The sequence below is a fragment of a genome, unplaced genomic scaffold (genome assembly GCF_019419815.1).
Source record: "Pyrus x bretschneideri cultivar Hongxiangsu unplaced genomic scaffold, Pyrus_bretschneideri_v1 Contig7, whole genome shotgun sequence".
Classification (NCBI taxonomy): domain Eukaryota; kingdom Viridiplantae; phylum Streptophyta; class Magnoliopsida; order Rosales; family Rosaceae; genus Pyrus; species Pyrus x bretschneideri.
The window spans coordinates 8,019,885-8,045,500 of record NW_025999809.1 but is presented as its reverse complement, the minus strand read 5'-3'; the positions used below and the strand labels follow the sequence as shown (position 1 = coordinate 8,045,500).

Below are 25,616 nucleotides of genomic sequence, written 5' to 3'. Positions count from 1 at the left end.
AAGTAAGGTCATGTTTGTTAATTGCACTTTCAAAAATATATCATGGATTATAAAGACAGATTGACTGCACCAATCCTCGATTTTTATGTATTAATTAGGAATACCAAACACATATAAGTAAGTTTAAGGGCTGCATTTAAAACGACTGAAACCGTTTTTAACGAAAATGTTTTAGAGTTCTAAAATCATTTAATTAAGTGTTTCCTACAACAATTGGTGCTTCTTGCATAAAGCACTTTAATTATTTTTAGGATTTACTTGCATTTTTATCAATTATTGGTTCCGAAAATATTTTCAGCAAAAACGCTTTCAACCATTTTAGAAGCACTTCCAAATAAGCCACTATGTTTAATTTGGCCCGGCGCGCATAATGCATTTAGATTTGAGGTTAGGACACAAACTACCTCATTTCAGTAATGCCCCTAGCATTTGGTGTAATCCTTGCCCATTAGAATTTTGCTATTTTTCAGCTCCATATAAAGCAGACTTTTTAAAATCTTATGTTCCATATATGTATTTTTCCATCCTTTGGGAGCAAGAGGAGTTAGGAGAACATGCATACTAAAAGGACGAAAGTTTTTCGTCTTTGCATTATGCAATGCACGAGCTCTAACTAACAAGATTTGACATAGAACTCATTAATGATATACCGTAAACACTATACAAAAGTCAGAAAACTGACGCCGAACAAAACTTACATTGAACGGGTTCGAATCCTTATCTTATTATAAATCTAACTCGTTACGCCGTCGTTCCTAAAGATGTTAGTGTTACTAGCTAGTTCAAAGACCATGCATGGATCTTAAGCTAGTTATAGTTATGATCAATGTTTAGAGCTTAGTATTAAAGAGAGGTAGCTAGGTAGACTTTGTATTTTCCGTTCATGTTTGTGCTCCAATTAGGGTTTTTGTTTTTTACGCGGAAAAACAAATAATTAACACTTGTTTCTTATGAAAATGTTAAAATTAAATTAAATTAATCAAATCCTTGATATATACTAGCGTATAAATATAAGTGACACAAGCATATCACCTACTCAAGATAAATTTTGAAGTAATAATATTGGTACATTTGCTTGAAAAGATCGATAAAAAAAACCTACCTACCTAGAAATCTTTGACAAGTTAGAGGCATGCCACCAAAGCATCTTTGACAAGTTTCAGTGATATGTATCGATTGCATGGTAATCAATCTACATTTCAACTAATTAATATGAGATCAAGTTATAAGCTCTCTATCCCTCTAGCTACCTAATCAATAATGTTACTAATTAAGTTTCTAATTAGTACGTAATTACCTTTTAGAAATTTTAGTAGTGACTTCCTGAACTGTGCAATATTGCTATGCAGACTTAAGGGTAATGCTATGGAGACTAAATTTGTAGACAAAATTTACAAACTAATGATGTGTCACCAATAGATAAGTACGTTTATCAACGTTTAAGTAATAAATCAATCATCAACTTTCATGTCATTTAGTTTTTAAAATTTTGTCTACAAATTTAATCCTCATAACATTACTCAATCCTTATTCATATTAGGTGGCAAATGTATTAAGGAATTAGTCATGGTGTCGTTGCTTTAGGTGGACATGCAATGTATGCCTTGATTTGTGTATCTAGACTTATCTAATTTGGACTCTAAATCGTTGGTGCGTTGAATGAGATTTATTTTGACAGTTTCTTTTAATCATTGAGTTTAGGCAAGATTAACTGCCGGATTATGTGCATGTTTGGCCATAGTTGGTATATATAATTTGCTGTTTTTCTTTTTGTTCCCTCTAAAATATTACTGCTGTACTAAGCAAGGTTGTAAGTTGTAACTACACCCACATTCTTGGTAGAAGGATGTTTAGTCAGTTTATACGATGCGTGGGTTAATTTTGTCTGTTGATGCATTATGAATCATGTGTACATCAACAATCAGATCATTCTTGTTGGATTTCACTGACATGATTGACACCTTTAAAACTCACAAGGTATCAACGATCAATATCATCTCTATCTTACCTACTACTAACTTTACTGAAGCCTTTTAAATCCACAATGTATCAACAGTCAATATTACCTCGACTCGACCCTCGCTCTAATTTGATTGACATCTTTAAAACCCAAAGTATCACCTCTGTCTGACTTACCTAATAGTAGCTTACCTAACCGTGCATCAACTATCAGTAAATAAATTTATTCACACATGACATTCTGTTCTAATAACTTACTGTCACGTGGCAAAAAAAAATTTAAATGTAACATTGTATTATTGAATCGAAACGGCATATATAACTTGATTGACTACTTTACTCTTGAAGTGATTTTAAATACAATTTTTGAAATTAAACTACGAGGATGACACTCTACTTTTTTATTTGATGCTTGCTTGTGCTTCAGCCCTTCATCTACCACGGTCAAAACTTCATAATCAACCGAAACCATCATCCACGCGAATTGACCAAAAACACCCTTCACCAGAAATCCAGACAGACAAAGTTATCCCTACACTCAAACAGCCACCAACAAACACGCAAATTACGGAAAAGACACCATTTTCAACTCGGTCGTATGGCATCAAAACTTTTTCCAGATCCGTTTGGGACGTTACAACCCCCGACATTAACACAGTCCCAGTTCCGTGATTTGGTCCCAACTTCGTGTCCTGGTTCCGTGCCGCCCTCATTTTCCAGGAAAACTCTGCCCCGTTTGGACTCCCAGAAAATGCAAAACACTGTCTGGAAATACAACTCACTATTCGCTAACCCCAAAACAAATGAATAATTTCTTCATCCAATTTTCCACGAATCCAAATTTTAATATTAGCAATAATCTACTCTAACACATGAAAGATTCGAAATTCAGTGCAGAGGAAGAACATACTAATACCGCCAATTTAAGCACAGGTATGCGGAATCTCAACTGTAGAGCTACATGATTTCTTTTCTTTACCATTTTCCATCCCATATTTTCTTGGGAAACAAGCAGAAAATTAAGACAAGAAGAAACAGAACACAGAATTTGGGACAAAGAAGTACAAATATTTTCCATTCTGCTACGACTGTAATTTCTAGCATTTCACTAGTATTTCTTCCCTTTACAACAACACCCCACCCCACAAAAAATAAAATAAAAAACGTATCGCTTCGCGTCGCTTCGTTTTAATCGATGTATTTACATAAAAGGCCAAAACATTTCCCTGAATTACCAAATCTACCAGGATCTCAGGTCGACGGAGTTCGAGTTGAGGAGGTCGTGCAGGTCGCACGACGGGGCCTGTCCGAGGCGGAGCGCCTCGAGCACGCGCTCGAAGACGATCACGTGGCATGGGATCCGGAGGACTCCCTTCTGCTCGTAGCCGTACTCCTGTGCCGACTTGTTGAGGAGCTCGACGAAGACCGGGTGGTTCAGGAGCTCGGCACTGACCACGAACCGCTCCATCTCCTCGCCGACATAGACCGGGACGTGGCCCTCGGGGACCACCGGCTCGCCAGCGGATGATGTCCGGCGCCGGAGCTTTACACGGAAGGACTCGTTTCTGCGCGGGCGGGCGGAGGCGTCGGCCGGGGAGCGCAGGAGGCAGTACTGCGATGAATCGGCGACGCGGGAGAGTCGGCGGATCAGCTGCTTCATGGTGATGTACGGACGGCGTAAGGAGATGAAGAGAGAGAATTGAAGAGTTTTTTAGAGAGAAAGAATTGGAGAAGTGGGTGTGAGGGGTGTGAGGTGCGGAAGGGAATATATAAAGGGCTAGAGAGAGAAAGAATAGAAGAAAGAGCGGAGGAGAGAGAGACTGTCATAGTGAAATGTTAAGACATGGAAAGGTGATGATGAGAGAACATTGGGAGGTACAATTAGGCGTACTTGGCAGGTACAATAAGTGAGACAGACTTTTCTTTTCTTTTTTTTACCTTCAAATTTTTAATTATTCTTAAACAAAACTATTAAATATCATGAATCATTTTTTATTTCTTGATTGCAGAATTATAATTAAATTACCGTATTGTCTTTCTTCTTTTGTTTTAGATTTTTGGTGGGCACCATCATTCGCCTTTGCAGGTAAAGACTGCAGGTTTGGCATTCATCTTTTAATCTCATTTTTTTTTCTATGTTTAAGAAATGCTAACGAGATTTTTTCAAAGTAAAACTCTCTATTAAACTCTTCGTCATTTTATGTTTTGATACAATATTTTACAATGTTGGCATGAATATTATGCAAAAAATATAAGATGGCGAAGAATTCATAGAAAATCTTACTTTTGAAAGAGTCTATTTAGCATTTCCCTTCTATCTGTATATTAAGTGAGAAAGGTAAATAACCAAATATAAAAAGCAAGTAAAATTGTAAAAACAAGAACAATTAAAAGAGAGTGAAAACAACTACGCTTCCTTTAATTTTCTTCACATTCTAGCTAATGTTGTAGTTACGCTTTCAATGTAGACAGCAACAAGTGTTGTGCTTTCCACTTTTTCTCTACCCGCTACTTGCACTTACCAAATTAATCAGCACTTGCTCGATGAAGGATGGTAATCCATGCTTGCTAACCATTTGCCCCTTCGCCTATCCATCCTCCTTTGGGCAAGTGACGATTCTTTGGATTTGGTAAGTGCAAGCAGTGAGTAGAGAAAAGTGGAAAGCACAATACTCGTTGCTAATTGCATCAAAAGAGAGATACGATCGAGAAGAAAAGACATCGGCGGTTCCGTCTCCTTCGAGTAACTGTAACGTCAATGTTTGTGAACGTTGGAATGTGGAGAAAATTAGGGAAAGCGTAGTTACTTTCATTCTCTTTTAACTGTTTAGTTTTTATAATTTTACCCTCACTTTCTATATACGTGTCTCTGGTTTTCTTACAGATGAAAGTTTCAAGGATTTTAAAAGTTTCACCATTTTTGCTAAAGTGATACACAGCAAGTTGCTATTGAAACTTTGCATGTTCCAATCATTTCTTGCCACAAAATCGGTGTTTTTTTTATAGATATAAATACATTCGAAAGAACATGCAGAAAAAAACATTCCAAAACCATTCCACAAAAAAGCAAACTGTCACGGGATGATATTACTGCATGCATGTATGCCATCTGCTCAAAGAAATCAGAGCAAACAAAATTTGGAAACTGCCTCAAAGTTGTCACTTTAAAAGTACCGCATTACCTTTTTTCCTTATTTTTTTGGTTTTATTTTTTCTCTCATATATGGATAACAATCCTAAAGAATTCGTTCTAAACCACTTGTAGTCAGAACCGGATGCATACTGGGATCTAGATGGTCCCAGAACCACCTAAAGTTTTGAAAATATAGATGTGAAGATCTTTAAAGGATTTTTCGAATGTTTTATACGGATCTCATTGTTCTTATCAAATGTTTGATGTAATACATGTCAGACATATTTTAATGGGTTGAGTGGACAACATCGGACAAACTCTCTCAATATCACTGATTAAGTGTTCGACGAAATGACTCAATAAATAAATTGATTTTTTTTTTTTACGCATTTCGCACTGTATTTAAAAAATAAGAAGAAGCCTTGAATTTGAACAGACCACCTAAATTCAAATACTGGATTTGCCACCGCTTGTAGTTACCATTATGTCATCATTTCTTTCTCTTTTTTATTTTTTTATTTTTTTTATATATGATCGATTTTGTCACCATGGAAATCGAAATTCTATGAAAAAGACAAGATTTTCTAATCCATGATAATAATATCAATATGCGTGGATTATGTTCTTCAATATCATTTTTTTTCCCACTTACAATTGGAGGGACTCAATAGTCAATCCCTTGATATAAGCCTAATTCTACATCATTAACGCATAAACTCTCGCCATCACTTGGATTACTTTTTATTATCAATTGGTTTTGGATAAAATTCCAAGTTCATTCGTAGTATTGCAGTCAACGGTTGCTCACTTGTAAAGTAACTGGCTACGCATGTTTCGCGTGTCTGACTTGTGTATCAATACGACTGAAGAATGAAGTCTATATGAGGATTTGAAAAGTCTATATTAAAAAGTTGTCATTTTGCACACTGAAGAGTAGATATTAATAAGGGAAATTTAATGAAAATCTCTCGGTACTATTTATTTTAACGAAAAATTATATTTTTACTCTAGAAAGTCACTCATGGTACTATTCACTTACAACACATTTTTATCATTTTCGTTAAAACTCAAAGTTTTCAAACCTTTTTTATTAGTTTTCCTTATTAATAATCAGTTGCTTCCTCCACTTTACTTGGAGGGGTTGTTATAATTAAAATAAAATCGAGAAAGTGGAAAATTGCGTTCTAAGATAGTACTAATACATGTCATGATGCAACATCTACAAGTCACCAATCCATGTATGAACTTTGTAATACAAAATATAAATATATATACATATAGACATATCATGAAATTTAATTGGGTCAAATAAACTTGGTAATAAAATTATTCCATTCAAATGAAATGAATTCTAATATTAATTGAGTTGATTTCTCATTTGAAATTTCCATGAGGGCCATATAATAAAGAGCAATATTTCTTATTTGCGTCCAAACTACACATTAATTCCAGGACTTGTTACTCATCCATAACACAAGCAATTACTTCACTTAGACTTACCTATTGAAATAATGAAAAGTGTTTTTCATAACACTTGGCTCTAAAAACCAACACCACAATCAGTGACAAATTCAGGGTTAGAATCTCGAAGGGTCCCGGTGTTTAAAACATGTTTTTAGATAGAATCAATGCGAAGCATTCAAAAAAATCATATTCACTAAGGCATTTCGTTGAACACTTGATGAACTTGTTATCATCAACCAAATCATGTTTCACACACGTCATCACACATGTCAACAGATATTGACATGTGTCAAAGCAATTTGATAAGTGATATAGAGATAATTTGTCAAGTGTTGTCAACGCAACTGGTTGAGATATAGTTAGCAGACATTCATCAAATACCTCAGAAGACCTTCACATGTATATTTTTCGGATCCCGAATGATCCTAAGAGTACCTTAGTCTCAGAGTCCATCCGCCTTTGACCACAATTAAATTTGTGTGTATAGTTTGACACGTCAAATTCTCTATGACCTAAACCATAGGCTCAACCTTGGTTATTTTCCCTCTAAAGTTTTTTCATATTTACCTTCTATTTTCTAGTTGAAATGCTAGTAAAAAAAGGCAAAACAAAGGGAGTATTATATATAGAGACAAAAAAATTAACTATATTTTAAGAAATTCCAATGACTTTTAAACATGTCAATGAGAGACAAAAACTTAAAAATAATTAAAGCCCAACCCAAAAATATGGAAACAATGTTTTAAAATACTAGTCATACCCCTAAGGCTTTAGGGCAGCTGATAGAACTCAACCCTCACAACTCCAACAAAATTAATATGTGCAATAAGCTTAACCCATCCTCGACTATTTCTATATAATTAGTTTTGAAATTATATGTAGAATCAATTTGTATCCTTTATTACCATAATCAGTTCAACTCATTCTCAACCATTTTTGCAGAATCAGTTGAACCCGTCTTTAACCATTTTTGCAGAATCAGTTCAATCAATCCTTACCCACTTTTGCAGAATCAGTTCAATCAATCCTTACCCACTTTTGCCGAATCAGTTTAATCAGTCCTTGATCTTTTTTGTAGAATCAGTTTAACCCGTCTTCGACAACTTTTGCAAAATCAGTTAAACCTGTCATCGACCATTTTTGCATAATCAGTTCAACCATCGTCAACAACTTTTGCAGAATTAGTTCAATCAGTAATTGATCATTTTTGCAGAATCAGTTTAACCCGTTCTCGACCATTTTTGCATAATCAGTTCAACCCTTATTCGGCCATTTTTTGCAAAATCAGTTTAATCTTTCCTCGATTATTTTTGCATAATTAGTTCAATCAGTCCTTGACCATTTTAGCAGAATCATTTCAACCCGTCTTCAATCATTTTTGCAGAATCAGTCCAACCTGTCATTCACCATTTTAGCATAATCAGTTCAACCCATCCTAGAGTATAGGAGTGGGCATGGATTGGTTCGGTGTGTTTGTGGTGAAACTAAAACCGAAACCGAAACTGAAATTTTTTATAATTCAGTTTGGTACGGTTTTGAAGCTTGAAATAATATGGAACCAAACCATTTGGTTGCGGTTCGGTTTCAAATTATTTGCAAACTAAATACATTATGTCATCAATACAAAAAAAGAAATCCATGATCACCATATTAAAATTCAAGTTGAAATAAAGATTAATAACTATCAAATGAAAATCAACCACATAATAACTTGTAAAGATTTAAATCACATCTTTGTAGACTTTGTTATATAACTAAAATTAGAAAAGAAATGCTGCACGGAAATAGATGTGTAGCAATTACAGCTCCAAAACTCGTTTTACGCAAGGAATGAATTGAATTTGAACAACAACAAATCCATTACCCCTTCCAATTATCTTCTCCACTTCAACTTGTTTATCTTTAAGATTAATTCCCATGGGTTTGAGAACCTTGCATGGCAGCATTACCAGTCCCTTCACCAATAAAACTCAAAAGTATCTTGGAAAAACCCAGAACCTGTACTCCTTCTGCAACTCGCGAAGGACCAAGCTCCAGTCCACTGCAACCTTAACAATCCAAGGCCCTATGCAACGCTCCTCAAGCTCGCTGCCACACTGTTCTTCGCACCGCAGCCTGCATCGTTAGCCTTGCGTCTGCCCAATTTGGGAACTGCAAACAACACGGTTTCAGCAATCCACAGCTTCAGGGGCTGAAGATTTGGGCTTCGAATTTTTGGGATCTGTGGGATTGGTGAGAACCGGAGACGGAGCGAAACCAAATATGAACCCAAATTGTTGAAGCAAATTAAAAAATAAAAAGAAAAAAAATGGGAATGAAATTGAACGGAGACGAAACAAAATGGAATGAAAGATCAACTTCTTGCCGTCAGTAGCTATTTGGTCACTTAACACAAGTGCATTAAAATTTCTCTCTCCTTGAAATAATTAAAAACCATTGACTCAATTCAAGATTAAAGTTTAAACGTACTAAACCTTAGGTGTAATTTTTCCTAAAAGAAAATCAACCCAAAAAAAATAAAGTCTTAATGAAACAATCATAGGACTATTCATTTTTAACGTTAATAACATTTTTAGTCTAAAAAGTCACTCATAGTACTATTTACTTTACCATTTATTTTGTCATTTTGATTAAACCTAAAGTTTTTTAAAAAATTTCGTGAATTTTCTTAAAAAAATAAAAAATAAATAAAAAAAGAAGAAGAAGAAGTAAAAGATGAAGAATATTGAATAAAATGCAAACAAAAGTAAGGGAAAAAAGGGCGGGGACTCGGCGAAAGCGAAAAGATGGCAGCGTAATTAGCAGTTTCCGAACGGGTCGTCTTTCTGTAGTCCATTGCAGGAATGAGGTTCTTCTCTTGATACTTTTTGTGAAGATTTTAAGAATTTTTAAATTGTGTTCGTTTATTGTACATCACGTCATCATAAATTATTTTAAATTAAATATAAATAGTACTTGGTGAAACTAACCAGACGATATACGATGATCGGACACGAATTGAAGATTTTTATAATTCTAAATGAATTCAAAGAGGATCCTTCCGGCTGTTGCAGGTAAGGTTCCGTGACTTTGAATCACGCTTTTCCACGCATTCCTTTTCTTACGTGTCACGTTCCCTTGCCTTCACTCGCCACTCATCAATTTCGATTAACTGCGCCGACTATGTCCACACCAACCCCCCACCCCCCCCCCCCCAAAAATAAAAAAACAAAAAAGTCCCCCTCCACACGAAACCTCTCCCTTAAAAATAAAAATAAAAATAAAAATAAAAATAAACTAATAAAAAATGTTTGAAAACTTTGAATTTCAGATTTTTAGTTAAAATTTTTCAAAAAAAAAAAAAATCAATTTTATTGTTTGCCGCGATCGCAGGCGTTGTTTTGGTTTTGTTTTTTGAAGCCGGGATAAAATGGGAATTTTCGTGTCCGTCCTTCTTGGTATAACGTAATATGTGGTTTCACCTTAACCTTTAACCTTCTAATCCGTTGAACTTTAACTTCAGATCATGGTGATCCAAAAGAAAAATCAAAATTTTAGCTTTTAAGTGTGACGAATAATCTGCGTTTGAAAACCCAAGATTTGAACTAAGTGTTCCCCAATTGTTGGAAAAGAATTTCATGTCCGTATTCTACACAGTATGTCATGAATTCAATTCTTGACGCTGGTGTGATACACAATAGTTGCTAAGAGGAGGTTGAAATATTTCTATAAGTCTTCTCAACATGTGAAATAGCGGTTTTATTGCAAAACCACCAACCGGTTTTTTTTATTAAAAAAAAATATAACGTTAGAAATTTTGAGAATTACTCAAAAGTACTATTCCAATAATCTTGTTAATTAATTAGGGAATTATGTTTCATTCGAATTTTTAAAAAAAAAAAAAGAAAAAGAAAAAAAAGTGTGAGATTGCCACGTGCATCACTTTATTTTGTGGGGACGTGTCTGTACTGGACGACTATATCATACTTTTAACCTTATCGTTTATATTTGAGTGCTTAAACCAAAAAATAAATAGACAAAACAAAACAAACCAGTTGACTCAATTTTATAGAGTTACAAAAGAACTTGAACTATATGTTTTAGCTTTAACTGTTGGAACTTTAAAGGCTAGCTACAACACATGAAACAAGTGAAGTACATAGTATGAATCAAAACAAACATGATGAAGACATTACTGAATGATCGGGGAGAAGTCTTCTACTCAATGGGAATCTTATGTTCTCGCTAGACTATGGCTAGTTACAGAAAAAGAACGTGGACCTCTTGAGCAAGGACTTAACTATTTTATAGACGTGAAATCACAACCGTTTCTTCCTACCATCGAAACAGTTTGGCAAAAACTGCACGTCCACTAAATGCCAACTGGGATATAAACGGTTAGTGTTCGACCACATTGTCCTACTTTAAAGGAAAAAACATTTGTTCAAATATCAACTCTAACTGATTTCAGTTTCCACTAAACTTAAACCCTTATGTGATAAGTTTAGAGTCCAATAGGGTTTTAATCGGCTATATTTTATGATCAGATTGCAAAGTTTGAGCACTAAAATGCATGCGTTACGTACTTGTTTATGTTTGTAAAACTCTAATATTCAACACTAAAAGAAAAGGAGAATAGAGTATCACATTGCAAATATAACAAAATAGTATTTAGTTTATATTTTAGAGGTTCACTACTAATATTAGCACAATATTTTGTGGTCAAACTTTACACAAAATAATAAATTACTTTTTTAATTGAAAAAATGACAATGAAGTTAGTGATGACCGTGCCGAATTTGTCAAAAGCTTCTTTAATTTCCATTTGCGTGATGCACGCACACCAATTACTACATTCACTACTACATTTCATTTGCGTGATGCACGTGTGAACAAAATTATGGAAAAGGCAATACTATTCTTTTTGACAACGTAACCAACAAGAGTTTACAATTAATTAAGAATGCCTTTTTTTGTTGAAAATATGATTAAATTGCCTAATGTTTGCATTAGTTCCTAATAAGTACCTTTTTGTTGCCCTAGCTAGGTCCCGCGTATATATGCCCCACTCATGGATAGCGAAGTGCAACTAGTTATATTTCAAATTTAGGGTTTACACAACCCAATCCAAGCATAAAGTAATGAACTAACTAGCTAGGGAGGGCCATGGAGATTTTCACAAAGCTTACTTGTTGTCTAGTTGGAAAGCCATCCTTGCTGACCAAAAAGAAAAGGAGTGAGTACCCGTCTGCATGCACTTTATACACCAGCAGATATTGATATAATCAATATATGCCTAAGTTCGTGATCAATCCAAACTCCTCTTTTAACCAAATAATTTAGCATAATTGAAGAAGCACGAGAATTATTTTGGCATATTGTATAAGCCAATGATGAAATCATAATAACATTATTCAATACATACGTAAACAGATATTGGAAAAATCAATGCCGTGGTGCATATATACATTCTGCATAGATTTATGGGTTCTTTAGATATAGACCCTTGAAACTCCTATTTTCCAAATAAAAACCCATCTAAATTTAAACATTCAAATAAAACCCAAATTTCAAATAGCCTACCATGTAGACAAATATATGACCAACTATTACAATACAATTACAACTTATGCCATAGAATCCTAATTTGGTCAATAAATGTTATTACTCATCCTAATTATGATGAGCAATTAAATCCATATGGATATTTTACCTTTCTTGTATCATAAATATTAGCAACATATATAAATTAATTTACCAAATTTAAAAGAGAAAGACAATCTTGTACGGAAAAAATAATATTGTTTGAATTATGTAATTACTTACATACAAATTAATTTACCTACTTATAAAATATTATACTAATAAACCTGCATTTTGAATCATGCAATTACCTACATATAAATATTATACTAATTTACCAACATTTAAATTAATTTACCTACTTATAAAATATTATACTAATTTACCTACATTTAAATTAATTTACCTACTTATTAATAGTATACTAATTTACCTACTTATTAATATTATACTAATTTGCCTACATTGAAATTAATTTACCTACTTATAAAATATTATACTAATTTACCTACATTTAAATTAATTTACCTACTTATTAATATTATACTAATTTACCTACTTATTAATATTATACTAATTTACCTACTTATTAATATTATACTAATTTGCCTACATTGAAATTAATTTACCTATTCCAAATTATGAAATTAGTATTATTATTTTTCAATTAGCACGTTATAACAATTTGAAAGTTAATACATTGAATATACAATGAATGGCATGAATTATTTTGTAAAATATATAAAATTAATTAAATGGATATAACAAGTAACTGATCCAAAAACCCCATCCAAGTATTAATAGGGGTAGTTTAGGCATTCAAAAAATACACAATTTGAAAAGTCAAACTTAATTAAAGAATTTGTTTGATTGAAGGTTAGTCAATGGGCTTTATTCAAGAAAACAAAAGGAGATGGGTTTTAGTAGAGGAAAATATAGTTTCAAGGGGTAATATCAAATTTTCAGTAGATTTAAGGACAAGGATTTAGTTCAATTATAATCGCAATGAATAGACTAAATTAATTGACCTACAAAAAATCATAATGTTCGCCATGTGAGAAATAAGATTTAGTAGATTAAAGTTTTGCCAAGAAATTTCAAGTACTATTATTAGCAAGGATGAATGACCTAAAAATGAACGATTTGGATTATGAGGTTAAATTGTGTAAATGCCTAAACAAGTAGTTAGTTTCGTATTAACTTAATAATTGGTAAGCGCTACTATATAAATTGACTTGATTTGAACTGACACAAATACATGTGCCAGTTAGTAGGTATAGTCGTCCCACATAATTTTTTTCCATATTGAGAATTATTCACAGTTATATTGCATGATTAGACTGGTAAAATTTAGTTAAACTCCGACACTCTAATCATATCATGTACATAAGAACATGTTGTGACTATGTTGAACATGCTAATTCCATCTGTTTTTTAATCTATACCTCCGAATGATTGGATCATCAATTTGTTGATATTCAATGCTAGCTGGGGATTCATGTTTGGAGATGAAGGGCAAAGCATTTGAGAATATAAGGTGGCCGAATGTGAACTCAATTTGGATCTTCATTGTCATCCAATCAACTACCTACATTTGGTAATGTAGACTAATTTTGTAACCACATAGTCCCTTTAACTTGTTAACTACCCCTTGTTCTTTATAAAATTAACTAACCAACTGTAACATATATGCTTATTTAAATGAGAACCCCCGGAAGCCATGTTGATGCCATCACGGTGCACCGCAGAATAATAAATATTCATTTTAATTTTCAAAATCCAGTAATATATAAGTTAATCGTTGAACTATGTGTGAACAGAGAGACCAGCTTGAACAAAAGTCATCCGTAATCATTCGCAGGCAGCTCATCACAAAACCCTAGCTATCACCGTTTCCACACCGCGTGGATATAGCGTGTTCTAATTATTACCAATCATGCATGCAAACCTAGTTGTTATTATTTTAAAATTCCACGACTCTGATGAACCTTCCAAACATATTTAATGAACAAGCAAGGAACAGCGGAAATTCTCATTGATTGTGAGGAGGCTGCAGGAATGGAGGTCCATAAGCTTTACTGCATCAGGATACAGGAATACCAGGGCTGACTCACCGTCCTTGATTCTTTATGTATTTAGGGTCTGTCTTAACTTTGCTAATCTAAATTTGTGGAAAATCCACAGTGCTACGGTATTTCAATGTAATGTGAAATATGAATGGGGGAGATTTAAAGAAATAAATCATATATCGTCATCACCGTTGATCTATCCTATTAATATTCCGGTGCAATTAATTAAAGCCACATAATATTGTAGCCACGCTTCTAACTTTGTTCATAGCATTGGATTCTAGCAGAATTCTCAGGGCAAGATTTAGGAAAACTCCAAATCCAGGGGTATGAACTTTGAAATGCGATATAATTATGGAGGAGGACAATTAATCATTTTTTAATTAGAGAAGTACCCAACATTCAAAAAGCACTAGTATTAGGTCAACTATATGGTTGTCTAAACAATGACGTTTGGTTTGGGCTGTACTCGAAAGCTGCAAAGAGATTATTTCTTGCAAGATACGTATATTGCCTTTGATCAAGGAGACAAGCCACCCCCATTTTCACGCATATATTTGCTAGCTTTTAAGGGGGCGTTTGTTTGCCCTCACTAAGTTGGACTGGACTGGATTGGACTAGCTATTAGTCCAATACTGTGTTTGTTTCATGCTGGGACTAACATTAATGAGACTAAATGGGACTAGCATGGACAAAACCCTTCACTAAGAGGTCTTAGCGAGACCCCCCCAATAACTATGGGACTAGCTAAGGCTATCCTCTCTTTCTCGTTCTCGTCATGCTCAACGACCACTCTCGACAGACTCCTCGTCATCTCCGGTCACCTAGATCAATCATTGACTTTCCGACTCTCTTTCAGATCCATTTGTACAACCAACTTTCATACAAAATATACCAAATTGAAGCTGGGAGTGACAAGATTACGATTTTACCTGAATTGAGGCCAAAATGTGGTCGAATGTGGCTGGAAAATGGCCTGGAAGTCTCGGCCTGTTTGGGCTTCTTCAAATCCATAACAGATTCGAGCATTCAAAGCTAAGATCTCGGTCTAGGGATGGTGATGAATTTTTTGGCGGTGCTAACTTCATCCAATTTAACAAGGAAATGGTAGGAAAAAATGAAGAAAAAGATAAGATCATAATAAAATATTAATAATTTATATATTAAATAATATAATATTATAATTTGTTATTATACAGCTTCTTAGTCCAATACTGCACCAAACGCTTTACTAAGTTAGTCCAGTTTAGTCTAGTCTAAGCCAGTCCAGCTTAGTCCTTGAAGCTAATCCAGTCCGAGATAGTCCGGCGCAACAAACGCCCCCTAAGAGTTTTAAGTTTCTTCTTTTTGTTGTTTGTCAATGAGATGGAATGGATAATACAAATTTATAAAGCTTCGTAGAACTCCCCGCTTTATTTTTTGAGTATCAAAATTTTTTCTGTCCATATTACATTTTATGTTTGTGCAAAAGAGTGAATTTTATATAATAGTGTCAAGAGAAATCAATAAGTTAGGATATTTTTGTTGTTTGGTAAAATTGGGGTAAAAATATACCGCACTTTACAAACACCCATAAGAGTTAACTCAATCCAAGCATGCACAAGTGACGAGTGCCATAGAAAACAAAGCTAACGAGATCCGTATTAAAACTCCAATTCGCTAACTGATCAACAATACCATTTTGTTCCAATAGTTAAGATCGATGTTGATACAAATGAAAAAGAAAACCCGCATAGGGTTGAAAAAGTTCAATGAGCTACGTGGAATCTAAAGTACCAGAAGAAAATACATACCAAGGCAACAGATTCTTGAATTTTGATTACTACTTCAATGAGTTTATTGTAAAATACAAATTAATAGGGACCAACTACAAACAGATCAAGACAGATTAATTTCTACTAATGGCTACTAGAAACTCCGGACGATGACAAACAAATCAGACCTACACTAATATTTACTAATATATTTCACATCTTTATCATCAAACGAACTAAACTAAGATGGTTTAGATACAATCGGGTAAGCAGCGAATTGATCGAAGTCACGATATTCAATGTCTTTTTTTTCTTCTAGCCATGTAATTGTCTCTTACTGTGGTTGGCTATCTGGAACCTAGCTTCAAGAAATACATGCTATCAAAAGGTAGTTAACTGCAACTTTAATTATATTCTAATTTCAACAAGATTTATGGATTAATCGATATATTCCATAAGATTTCCTCACCATCTAATATATATGCCCCTTATTTGAAGGCACAAAGGTTTTTTTCTCCATTCCCATCTAAAAAGCTCTTATCAAAGACATAACATACAATAGTATTGTTGGATACAATCAATGATAAATTTATATATGCTAATAAATTATAAATATGAATAAATAATTTAACAGAGTATGAACAAAAAGAAATAATATTAAACAGACAAATTGAAAATTGACGCTTGCGTACCGCAATATCCTTGAAACAGAAATTTTGTCCCTACTCAATGCTTGTAGTACTTCGGACGTTTACTTCACTAGGATTCAATGATCTAAGTCAAAATTCCAACACCGAAAAACTTGACTTCTGGCAAATTTCTTTGTGATTCTCTCAGTAAGAATGTTTGGGATTGTAGAAGAAGAATTTTATTTTTCTGTGTTTTAAATACCATGCAGATGGATATATATAATAGGTTTATACCTGTTCGCAACATGTATGAGAATGAGATGCGTCTGTCAGGAGACATCTTCTCATATATAGGGGTGCTTTGCTCTTTGTTGTTCTTTCATCACTACAGACTTCATCTGAAAAGATGACTGTTGACATAAAAAATAAATAATTAATTAAATTCAAAATTAATTAAAGAATTTAATTATTAGAGCCCGAGCCCGAGAACCCCAAGGCCCATCTTTTGATACATCCCAAAACTTGGCCCCAAGGTTAAGCCTAATTTTATTCTCCATGGTCCATCACTCCAATTAATTTCTATAAAGGACAAAATCTTATAAAGTGAGGGAACCTTTTGGTAGCGACTAATGTGGGACAATGAAATTTTTACCCAAAATTTCCAACAAGTATAATAAACAGGTCGCTATCTAGATTAGCTTCGTTTGGTCATGCTGCTAATTTGAGCCTTGGATCAAGCTAATCCGAAATGGTGGGACTTTGTTTGGTTCATTGTACAATTCTACACCTAAACCCTAAATAAAACCACACACATTGTCAATATGCAACTTTAGACGTAAACCTGAAACAAAATCAGACACGGATTCTAGATATAAATTCCAAACAAAATCACACACTATCGAGTTAACATTGTGTGTGGTTTTGTTTGGGATTTGAGTCTAAGACTACGTATGGTAAATTAGTAGGATATTTTTGCATATACAAACAATATCACTCTTGATTTGGAGTAAGCAAGAAAACAGGGAAAACAAATTCAACTATTGTAGGCTAGTTTTTGTTTAAATTATTGGGAGACCATCGAAGAGCAATGTAGGTCCGGGTCCGGCTGGCAGCCTGAGTCTTGTAGAAGGAAGGGCAGAGAGAGTCCTACACGGCCCGTGAAAAGGGGCGCAGAATTTGGCAGTCTAGTCTCTATATATAATGAAATGATAAAGTGAAGTTGTTGCCAAAGTGCCGTACATGTCAGTCAGTCGGTATTGAACTCACCCAACGACCAACACCGAACGACACAAAATGCAGAGAGAAGACATTTATGTCATCACCAATAACCTTAACTACGCACTTGCGGCCTTCGGTTTCTACTGCAATGTGCCTTTGACAGTGTTTAAACCTCTTTTATATTTTCGCACATTGCCTATTTGATCACATTGTACTGATTTTCTCAATAAAAATTTTCATTTTCCCCAACCTATCCATTACAATGTCTATTAACATTCCCAATGAGCTAGCATGCATAGGTAATATTTATTCATTATAAAAAAAAATTCACTACGTTAATTGCTTAGGGCGTCGAGTTTAATTTACAAATTTTGGCCACCTAAGCTTTAAGCTCCCTCCAATGACATTCCTAAACTCAAAATGATCAATTACAAACCTTGACGGACCTTCTTAATTTACTTGCGATATTTTACAAATTTCAATAGTAGATAAATATTTTTTGTTAAAGGGGGAACTAAACATGCGATAACACACAATTTAGTGCTCCTTAATTTATTGTTTGTTTAATGTTCTTTAATAAATAAAGGGAGCTTCTAGTCCCACCCAATGACCAACCCTATCACCCCAGCCACCTTATAATCTCACCCCCATGAAAACTTAAAAATTAAACAACACTATTTTTCCACCCACCATAATTCCTAAAGATTGTTCTTGTAAATAAAATAGTGTACTAACGTCGTACAATTGATTGTCACGTTAGCAAATATATGAGTCAGGCATTTGTCACATCATAGTTTAACGGTTAACTTAATAGAATCTCTAACGGTTGTACGACACTGATACTAAATCGTGAGTCGTTGCATGAATTGAAAAAATTTTAAAATCCTTTATTTGAATTTAAAATTGAACAAAAATGGGAGAGGTCAAAATGTAATTTACCAATAATAGGATATTACAATAAGATAAAATAGCTGGTCGAAAATTGACTGCCTCGATCCAAGCCATCGATGGAGTAAGTTTCCTTTTCTAATTATGTTCTGCTTCTTTATTCTATTTCCTAGAAAACCAGAGTTTGAGTTGAACTTTGAAAATTGGTTGGCACTTTGCGTTCAGTTGAAATTTGAAAACGATCCGAAACAATAGTCTAGTCTCCAAGTCAATCCGTACATGGGTGCAATAATCTTATCAGATTGGCCCCCATGGCTTATATATCCATGGTAGCACATTGGAAGTTGACTGGCTTTCGTGTTGGGTCCCTTATCAATATGATAAAACGTATAGGCCACACTAAGTCCCTACATACCTTGGATTTTCTTGACATATTTCAAGATTTGACCAAGAAAATTTGTAGAAAGTTCAAAAAAAATTGAAGGTTATTTTATTTGTATAAATGAAATACATACACATACAAATACTGAAAAATAATTAATTATTTACTGTCAACGATGTAGAACAATTACGAACAATCTAGAGAAAATCTAGAGAGAGAGAGAGAGAGAGAGAGATAAGAATCAAAGAGAGAGAACCTGACAAATGTATTTTGAAATCTCAGTTAATAATTGTGTAATAATGACGGAGCTCATATTATTTATACAACATACACGGTAGATTAACTAAGTTAAGACAAATCCAATGGTATAATGACGCATGGCATATTTAATACTCTATCATCCTCATCAAGCTCATGCTTTGAACAAATAAAATAGGGAGAACACAATCCTTTTGTGAGTATACCTATACATACTGATCTGCAAAAGCCACATGCTGCAACATAATAGTTCCTTATTGAACTCTTTCACGCACAAAATGATAGTCAGTCTCTATGCTTGGCCTTGGAATGCAATACAAGATTAGTGGCCAATGCCAGAAATGTAAGTCCTTGAGTAGCTGATGGAGGATCTACTTCTATGGAGGATCTACTAACAGTGTGTTGCTTCTTAGAACTCCAAGAAATAGGATTGGAGCCAATAAATACTACAAAATTAGTATGTTGCCCCTATGATACCTCAAAAACGTTTTGACTGCTGCAAAATGAGATTCGAGAGGTGAATGCATGAACTAACACACTTGATTTACTATGAAAGCAATGTCTGATCTCTAGTAAATATCAAATATTATAGAGCACCTACAATACTTTTGTAAAATGCAATATATGAAAAGAGAGCACTTCAGGATTCAACAATTTCTGATTAGGATGATAAGAAGTAAGACAAGGTTTACAATCCAACATGTTGGCTTTGTTCAGTAAATCCTTCACATACTTCATTTGATGTACAAATAGCCCTTGTGACTGATAATAATTTGAAGTCCAAGGAAAATTGCAAAATACCCAAGTCCTTCAAATCAAATTTCCCTTGCCGATTGAGAAATCTTGAATTGCACCACCACTATCATCAGTGAGGATAATATCATCAACATATAATAGTAAGACAATAATAGACTTACCATCATACTTGACACAAAGAAAGATCTTCATTAGAGGACTTCAATCCTAACTGAAGCATAAACTTGGTGACCTTGTCGTTTCAGGCTCTAGGAGCCTGTTTTAACTTTTAAACCAGATAAAGAACTCTCCAACTTACAAACATAATTTGGGTGAGTACTATCACTGAACCCTTGGCGCTGAGCCATATAAACTCTCTCTTCAAGAAACTCATGTAAGAATGCATTGTTTTTACAGCTAATTGCTTAGTTTCCAGCTATGTGAGCAGCCAATGCTTTACCAATCTCACTGTGGTTGGTTTAACCACAAGACTAAAGGTCTCATAGTAGTCCTCCATTGGCTACTAACCGTTCCTTGTATCTAGCAACTGATGTGTGAACTCGTAAAACGTGGCTGCACCTTCGCTTCAGTCAAGAAGCTGTGGCTTAGAAAGTAGAAGTTTGCAGTTGGCATAAGGGATCCTCGGCTTTTCTGATGGTTAGGACTTGAGAAGTCATATTTTTGCTAGCAGAAACTTGAGTGCCAAGAACAATGAGTTCTCTACTTGGCTGAAAGAAGAGAGAGACGTGTTGTTCTCCGATCTTTCTTCAGATTCTGCAGGTCAACTAATTTTCAGACTTTGCCAAAGTTTGGAAAGAACAGAAGCTTGAACCCAAGTACTACCAGTGGATCACGCGTACGTGGAAAATTAAAGAGTGAAATGCAACCGCAGGGGTGGTTTCCTGACTAAACGTCGCAATATATATATATATATAGCTTATTTCCATATGTAATTTTCGTATTTGTAGATTGGTAAAACAAATTGATTTTCTATATATGAAATTTCAAATTTGTAATATTAAATGGAAGGATTTCAGTTTCGGAATCAATGAATTACTCACACATTAGTGTTTAATTCCTTTGTTTAACTCCTTACCAAACAAGTTAGTGCAGAAGTTGCAATCTCCACCATCCTTCTTATTCCGGTAGTTAAAGTTATCGAACAGAGAGTAGTATCATCAGAAAATTACAGAAATCGGCGAAATAGAGACATTGTAGACTGCTTGTAAGGGTGGAATAACTAGCCATCTCCATTACAGTGGCCTATTTTTTCCCCTACCTTGAGAACCTCGCGGCCATTGTTGGCTCACTGTTTAATATTTTAGTTTCTTTCTTACTCCCCATGCATGTGCTATCTCAAATTTTCTTCTTAGACCATCTCCAACACATGGGATAAAGTTTAAAATATAAGCTTTAAAACTCCCTCAAACCATCTCCAACCATGGGCTAAAATAAGTCATGGGAAGAAAATATATCATTGGGCTAGATTCTTCTAGGATTTAAGTCTGACTTAAATTATTCTGGACCCACCAAACAGTAATATTTCAAACTTTTTTTTTGTTTTTTACTTATAATATAACCGTTATAATCAAACGAGATCAAATCTAATAGTTTAAAAAAAAAAAAAAAAAAGATTTGACGGCCCGAAATTAAATATAACGTTTAAAATAATTTAAGAAAAATATTTAAATCAAATTTAACTTAAAAATTTATAAATACCTATGTATTTGTATGATTTTTAATTATTGATCAGAATTTAAATATTTTTAGATTAAAATGTTCATAAAAATCAATTAAAAATAATTACTAAAAACAAAAGTTAGGCTAAAATCATTATTTAATCATCATAAGCTAAAATTTTAGGCCACATTTCTGGCTTATGGCTTAAAATTTTAAACTTTAACCCCAAGGGTTGGAGATGGTCTTATGGAAAATGGAATTGCGAGGTTTTAGGCATTGTTGGTTTGGAACTTTAGCAGGTCTCTTGGGGACTTACTCTTCCATTGCAGAACTTGTACAAAAGTATTGAAACGTTTTAAGGGTCTATTGTATTAATGCCTAGAGCAGTTAATGTTTGAGATTGATGTAGATCAAATGGCAAAGTAGATCTGTAATCAAATTAAAAGGTGTAGATCTGGCAACAAAGTTTAGCAGTGCATATTTGGGCTCTAGTATTTGATTTGGGCCCATGACAGCCGTTTTGGAGAGAACGGCATCACAAGCAAGACTCGGCACTTCACCCGACACCACAAAGTTCTTCTCCCAAAGTTGCAAGTTTATGAAATTCACTAATGACATCAACATCAAATGGTTAAAAAAAAAGAATTTTAACGAAAAGCTCCAGTTACTGTTCACTTTAACGAAAAACTATATTTTTACATTAAAAAATCAATCATGATACTATTCATTTTACCCTTTATTTTGTTCTTATCGTTAAAACTCAAAATTTTCAAGTTCTTTTCATTAGTTTTCCTATAAAAAAACCTACTCTTTTTAGTTCATGGTGAGAATTGCAGAGAATGGCTTTGCTCCACACCAAAAAGATACTTTTATTTGGGATTCTAATCAGTCAAATTACAGCTAATCAAATTACAAACTATCAAATTACAAAATTAATTAATTAATTAATTAAAAAAAAAACATATTAAGGCTAATATAAGCAGTCATCCAGATTTGTTTCATAACTATGCCAATGTAAATTCCCGGAATTACAAATAGCAGAACAAAACATTCTGCAACCAATTTCTTCCCCCACCACTTATCCAAAACCCAATAATTAACCAATCTAATCCCCGATTTCGACCTTCCTAGTTACACAAAATAAATCTGGTGACAATGATCACAAAGCAAGACACAGTGAAGAAAAACAGAGTCACAAAATCCCTCGCATTCCACTTCCTCACCGCCTTCGCTTCGACTATCAAACTCTTGGCCCTCCTCAGCGCGTCGACCTCCTTCAACAAATCGAACTCCAACCCCTTCTTCTTCAGCTCCTCAATGCACTTTCCCAGCAGGTTCTTATCCTCCTTTTCTCTCTCCAACAACTTCTCCAGGTGCCCCTCCGTGTCGCTTTTATACCTTGTCGCCCAAATGATCCCCAGCGAGAAGCAGAGAGAGCAGAGCGACGGGATCCAGGACCTGCGGCACGCGAACCCGTGCGGATCCCGCGACGAGGAACTGAAGAGAAGGGTGAGAGCCGTGGAGTGGAAGAGGAAGAAGAAGATGAAGAGCATCGTGATCTCCTTTCGAACTGAGTCGATTTGGGACTCCTTGAGAGAGACCCTGTTGAGGATTAGCTCTTCTTCTTTCAGCCATTGCTTCAGGAGAAGCTTGTGGCTCGGAGACTGAGCTATTTGGTGAAGTGGGTGCGAGAACTTCGGCTCCATGATCGATTTGTTTGTGCTCTCGTCGGCCATGGATTTTTGTGTCAGAGAAGGGGAGTGGGAGTTTCTGGGGTAAGTGGTGAGTGGGACTTTGAAACGGTCGCGAGGGTTTCGAGTGTTATAACGGTCAAATTTGGAATAATTTTAAAGTAATTTCCGGAAGTACCCCTACCGTATGCGGGTATTCACGAGATCGCGAGCTTTTTTAACGGCTAGGATTATTCCAGATCATCAGATCCGTGATAGTGAAATTTCATGTTTGTCCCCTGAAGTGGCACGCTCCAACGGTCATGACGATTTAAATTAGTGCCAAAATATTTGCAAGTTGATTTAGAAGTAAGTGTTTTTCTTTCTAAATAAAATCAGAAGAGTCTTCTAATCATACAATTTCATTGCCAATAGAAACGGTAAAATATTTGCATGTTGATTTTAGGAGTAAGGTACCTCTATTTTCTTTACCCCAAAAAAAAAAAAAAAAAAGTTACCTCTATTTTCATAAACTTTTTACTTTATTTCTTTTCCTATAGTTTATACTATTATCATGTTTTCTATATTTACGCTCAAACCGTCATCAACGACTATTAGTATTTCGGCGTTAAAATTTTTGGTCGGCGCATATACAAAAGTTGCTCTTCACAACCTTCTTCGCGTAATTGTGTTAAATTTGACATTCATAAACGATTGAGCGTCAAAACCTCAAGGACGGAAGCAGGTGGTAAACTTTTAGAGGTAAATAAAGAAAAATGTTCACACAAGAGAGGTTTATAATAATTGCCCGATTTTATATATTATTCTACTCAAACAAATTTCTTAGGGATTTTTTGGCATCGGAATTTTATGATATATAAATCAATGTACACATCTTCTGAAATTTTTATATTATATATCATTCGTTTTGGCACGAAGTTGTGTGTTTAATTTCCTCACTCCGTCACTCGTATTGCTTGCACCATACTTGCTACAAAAAGTTAAAAAAAAAAAAAAAAAAAAAAAAAAGGAAACTTCATTTCAATCCTTGGCAAAAAAGACTCTTAGCAACTTTACTAAAACCATGAGTAAGATGAAAATTAATTAATACATTTCAGTACATACATTTCGGTACTAAAATTTAGGTACATTAATTGAGTCTTTCAAGCTTGAAGAATGTTAAATGAGATTAAAATATTAAAAATCCTTTTCTTTTTCTGTCAAAAAATAAATTCAAATGTGTATATTAATAAATTCAAATATTTAATAGGAGATATTAAATAAAATATACATTAATTAATTTGAATTAAGAACACATTAAAGGATTATAATCAATATATAATCTAACACCATAGTTTTATTAAATTTCAATCTGTTTCAAGGATTAAAGTTAAAAAAAAAAAAAACCCAAAAAATAATACCTTGTTACAAATATGAAAGCAAATTATTATGATTTTTATATCAAACTCCATGCCTGACGACTGACGATCACAACCGTCCATGCCTTCGATCTCCCAAACCAGCGGTGGCGATCATCTCACCTTGACCCGTTATATGCAGTGGTCTCTTGAAACCGGAGATAAACCAAGTTCCTGACCTCTTGCTTGCAACCAAAGGCAGATAATGCATGAAAGCTCTTCACTCTCTCAAAGAGTAAAAAGACATAAAGTGAAACCAAGAGAAGTAGAGCAAGAGTAAACATAACCCTAGATGCATTGAAGAAGATGCTATAGGCAGCCAAACACAGATAATACATTTTGTAACCCTTAAGCCCTTTTGTTTGGAGAGAGAGATTCTTGTGTCCGACCGGTCGTATGCCAAGACAAAAGTTTTCAGATGGGTGAGCCCTACTTGCAGGGGGTGTGGAGGAGGGTTTTTTGTGTCTAGGTCGGTGGAATATGTTGGTCCGACGTCAACCGACCATCGGAACTTAGAGAGAGAGAGAGAGAGAGAGAGTGAGAGATGAATGAGAGAAGCTATATAATGGAAAAGTAACCCCAAAAACTTTGAAGGCAACAAAAGTGTGAGGTTGGACAGTTAGTTAGTGTTAGGCATTGATTTAAGGGAGTGATTTGCGGTCACACAATTAATTGATCACAGGAAGTTAGTGGCTTAAGCTATCAAATTTAAGTTTATAATGTCCATGTCGCAGCTCTGAGGCCACTCATTAATTCATGGCCTTCATTTGGTTGTTTGTCAATTTCTGTGAAAGTAA

The 25,616-nt window shown here is 34.5% G+C and overlaps 2 protein-coding genes across 2 annotated transcripts; both read right to left on the bottom strand.

The window, feature by feature from the left end:
- Positions 1 to 2,911: 2,911 nt before the first annotated feature.
- Positions 2,912 to 3,723, bottom strand: LOC103933755 (auxin-responsive protein SAUR71-like). The gene has a single exon (XM_009343441.3). The coding sequence runs from the start codon at positions 3,617 to 3,619 to the stop codon at positions 3,200 to 3,202; it is 420 nt and encodes a 139-aa protein (XP_009341716.2). The 5' UTR covers positions 3,620 to 3,723; the 3' UTR covers positions 2,912 to 3,199.
- An 18,984-nt stretch (positions 3,724 to 22,707) lies between these two features.
- On the bottom strand, positions 22,708 to 23,547 carry LOC103933757. Its single transcript, XM_009343443.3, has one exon. The coding sequence runs from the start codon at positions 23,465 to 23,467 to the stop codon at positions 22,859 to 22,861; it is 609 nt and encodes a 202-aa protein (XP_009341718.2). The 5' UTR covers positions 23,468 to 23,547; the 3' UTR covers positions 22,708 to 22,858.
- Positions 23,548 to 25,616: the final 2,069 nt, after the last annotated feature.

What these genes read in the sequence shown, in the direction of transcription:
- LOC103933755 (XM_009343441.3), bottom strand. Translation starts at nt 3,619, where the DNA reads ATGAAGCAGCTGATCCGCCGACTCTCCCGCGTCGCCGATTCATCGCAG.
- LOC103933757 (XM_009343443.3), bottom strand. Translation starts at nt 23,467, where the DNA reads ATGGCCGACGAGAGCACAAACAAATCGATCATGGAGCCGAAGTTCTCG.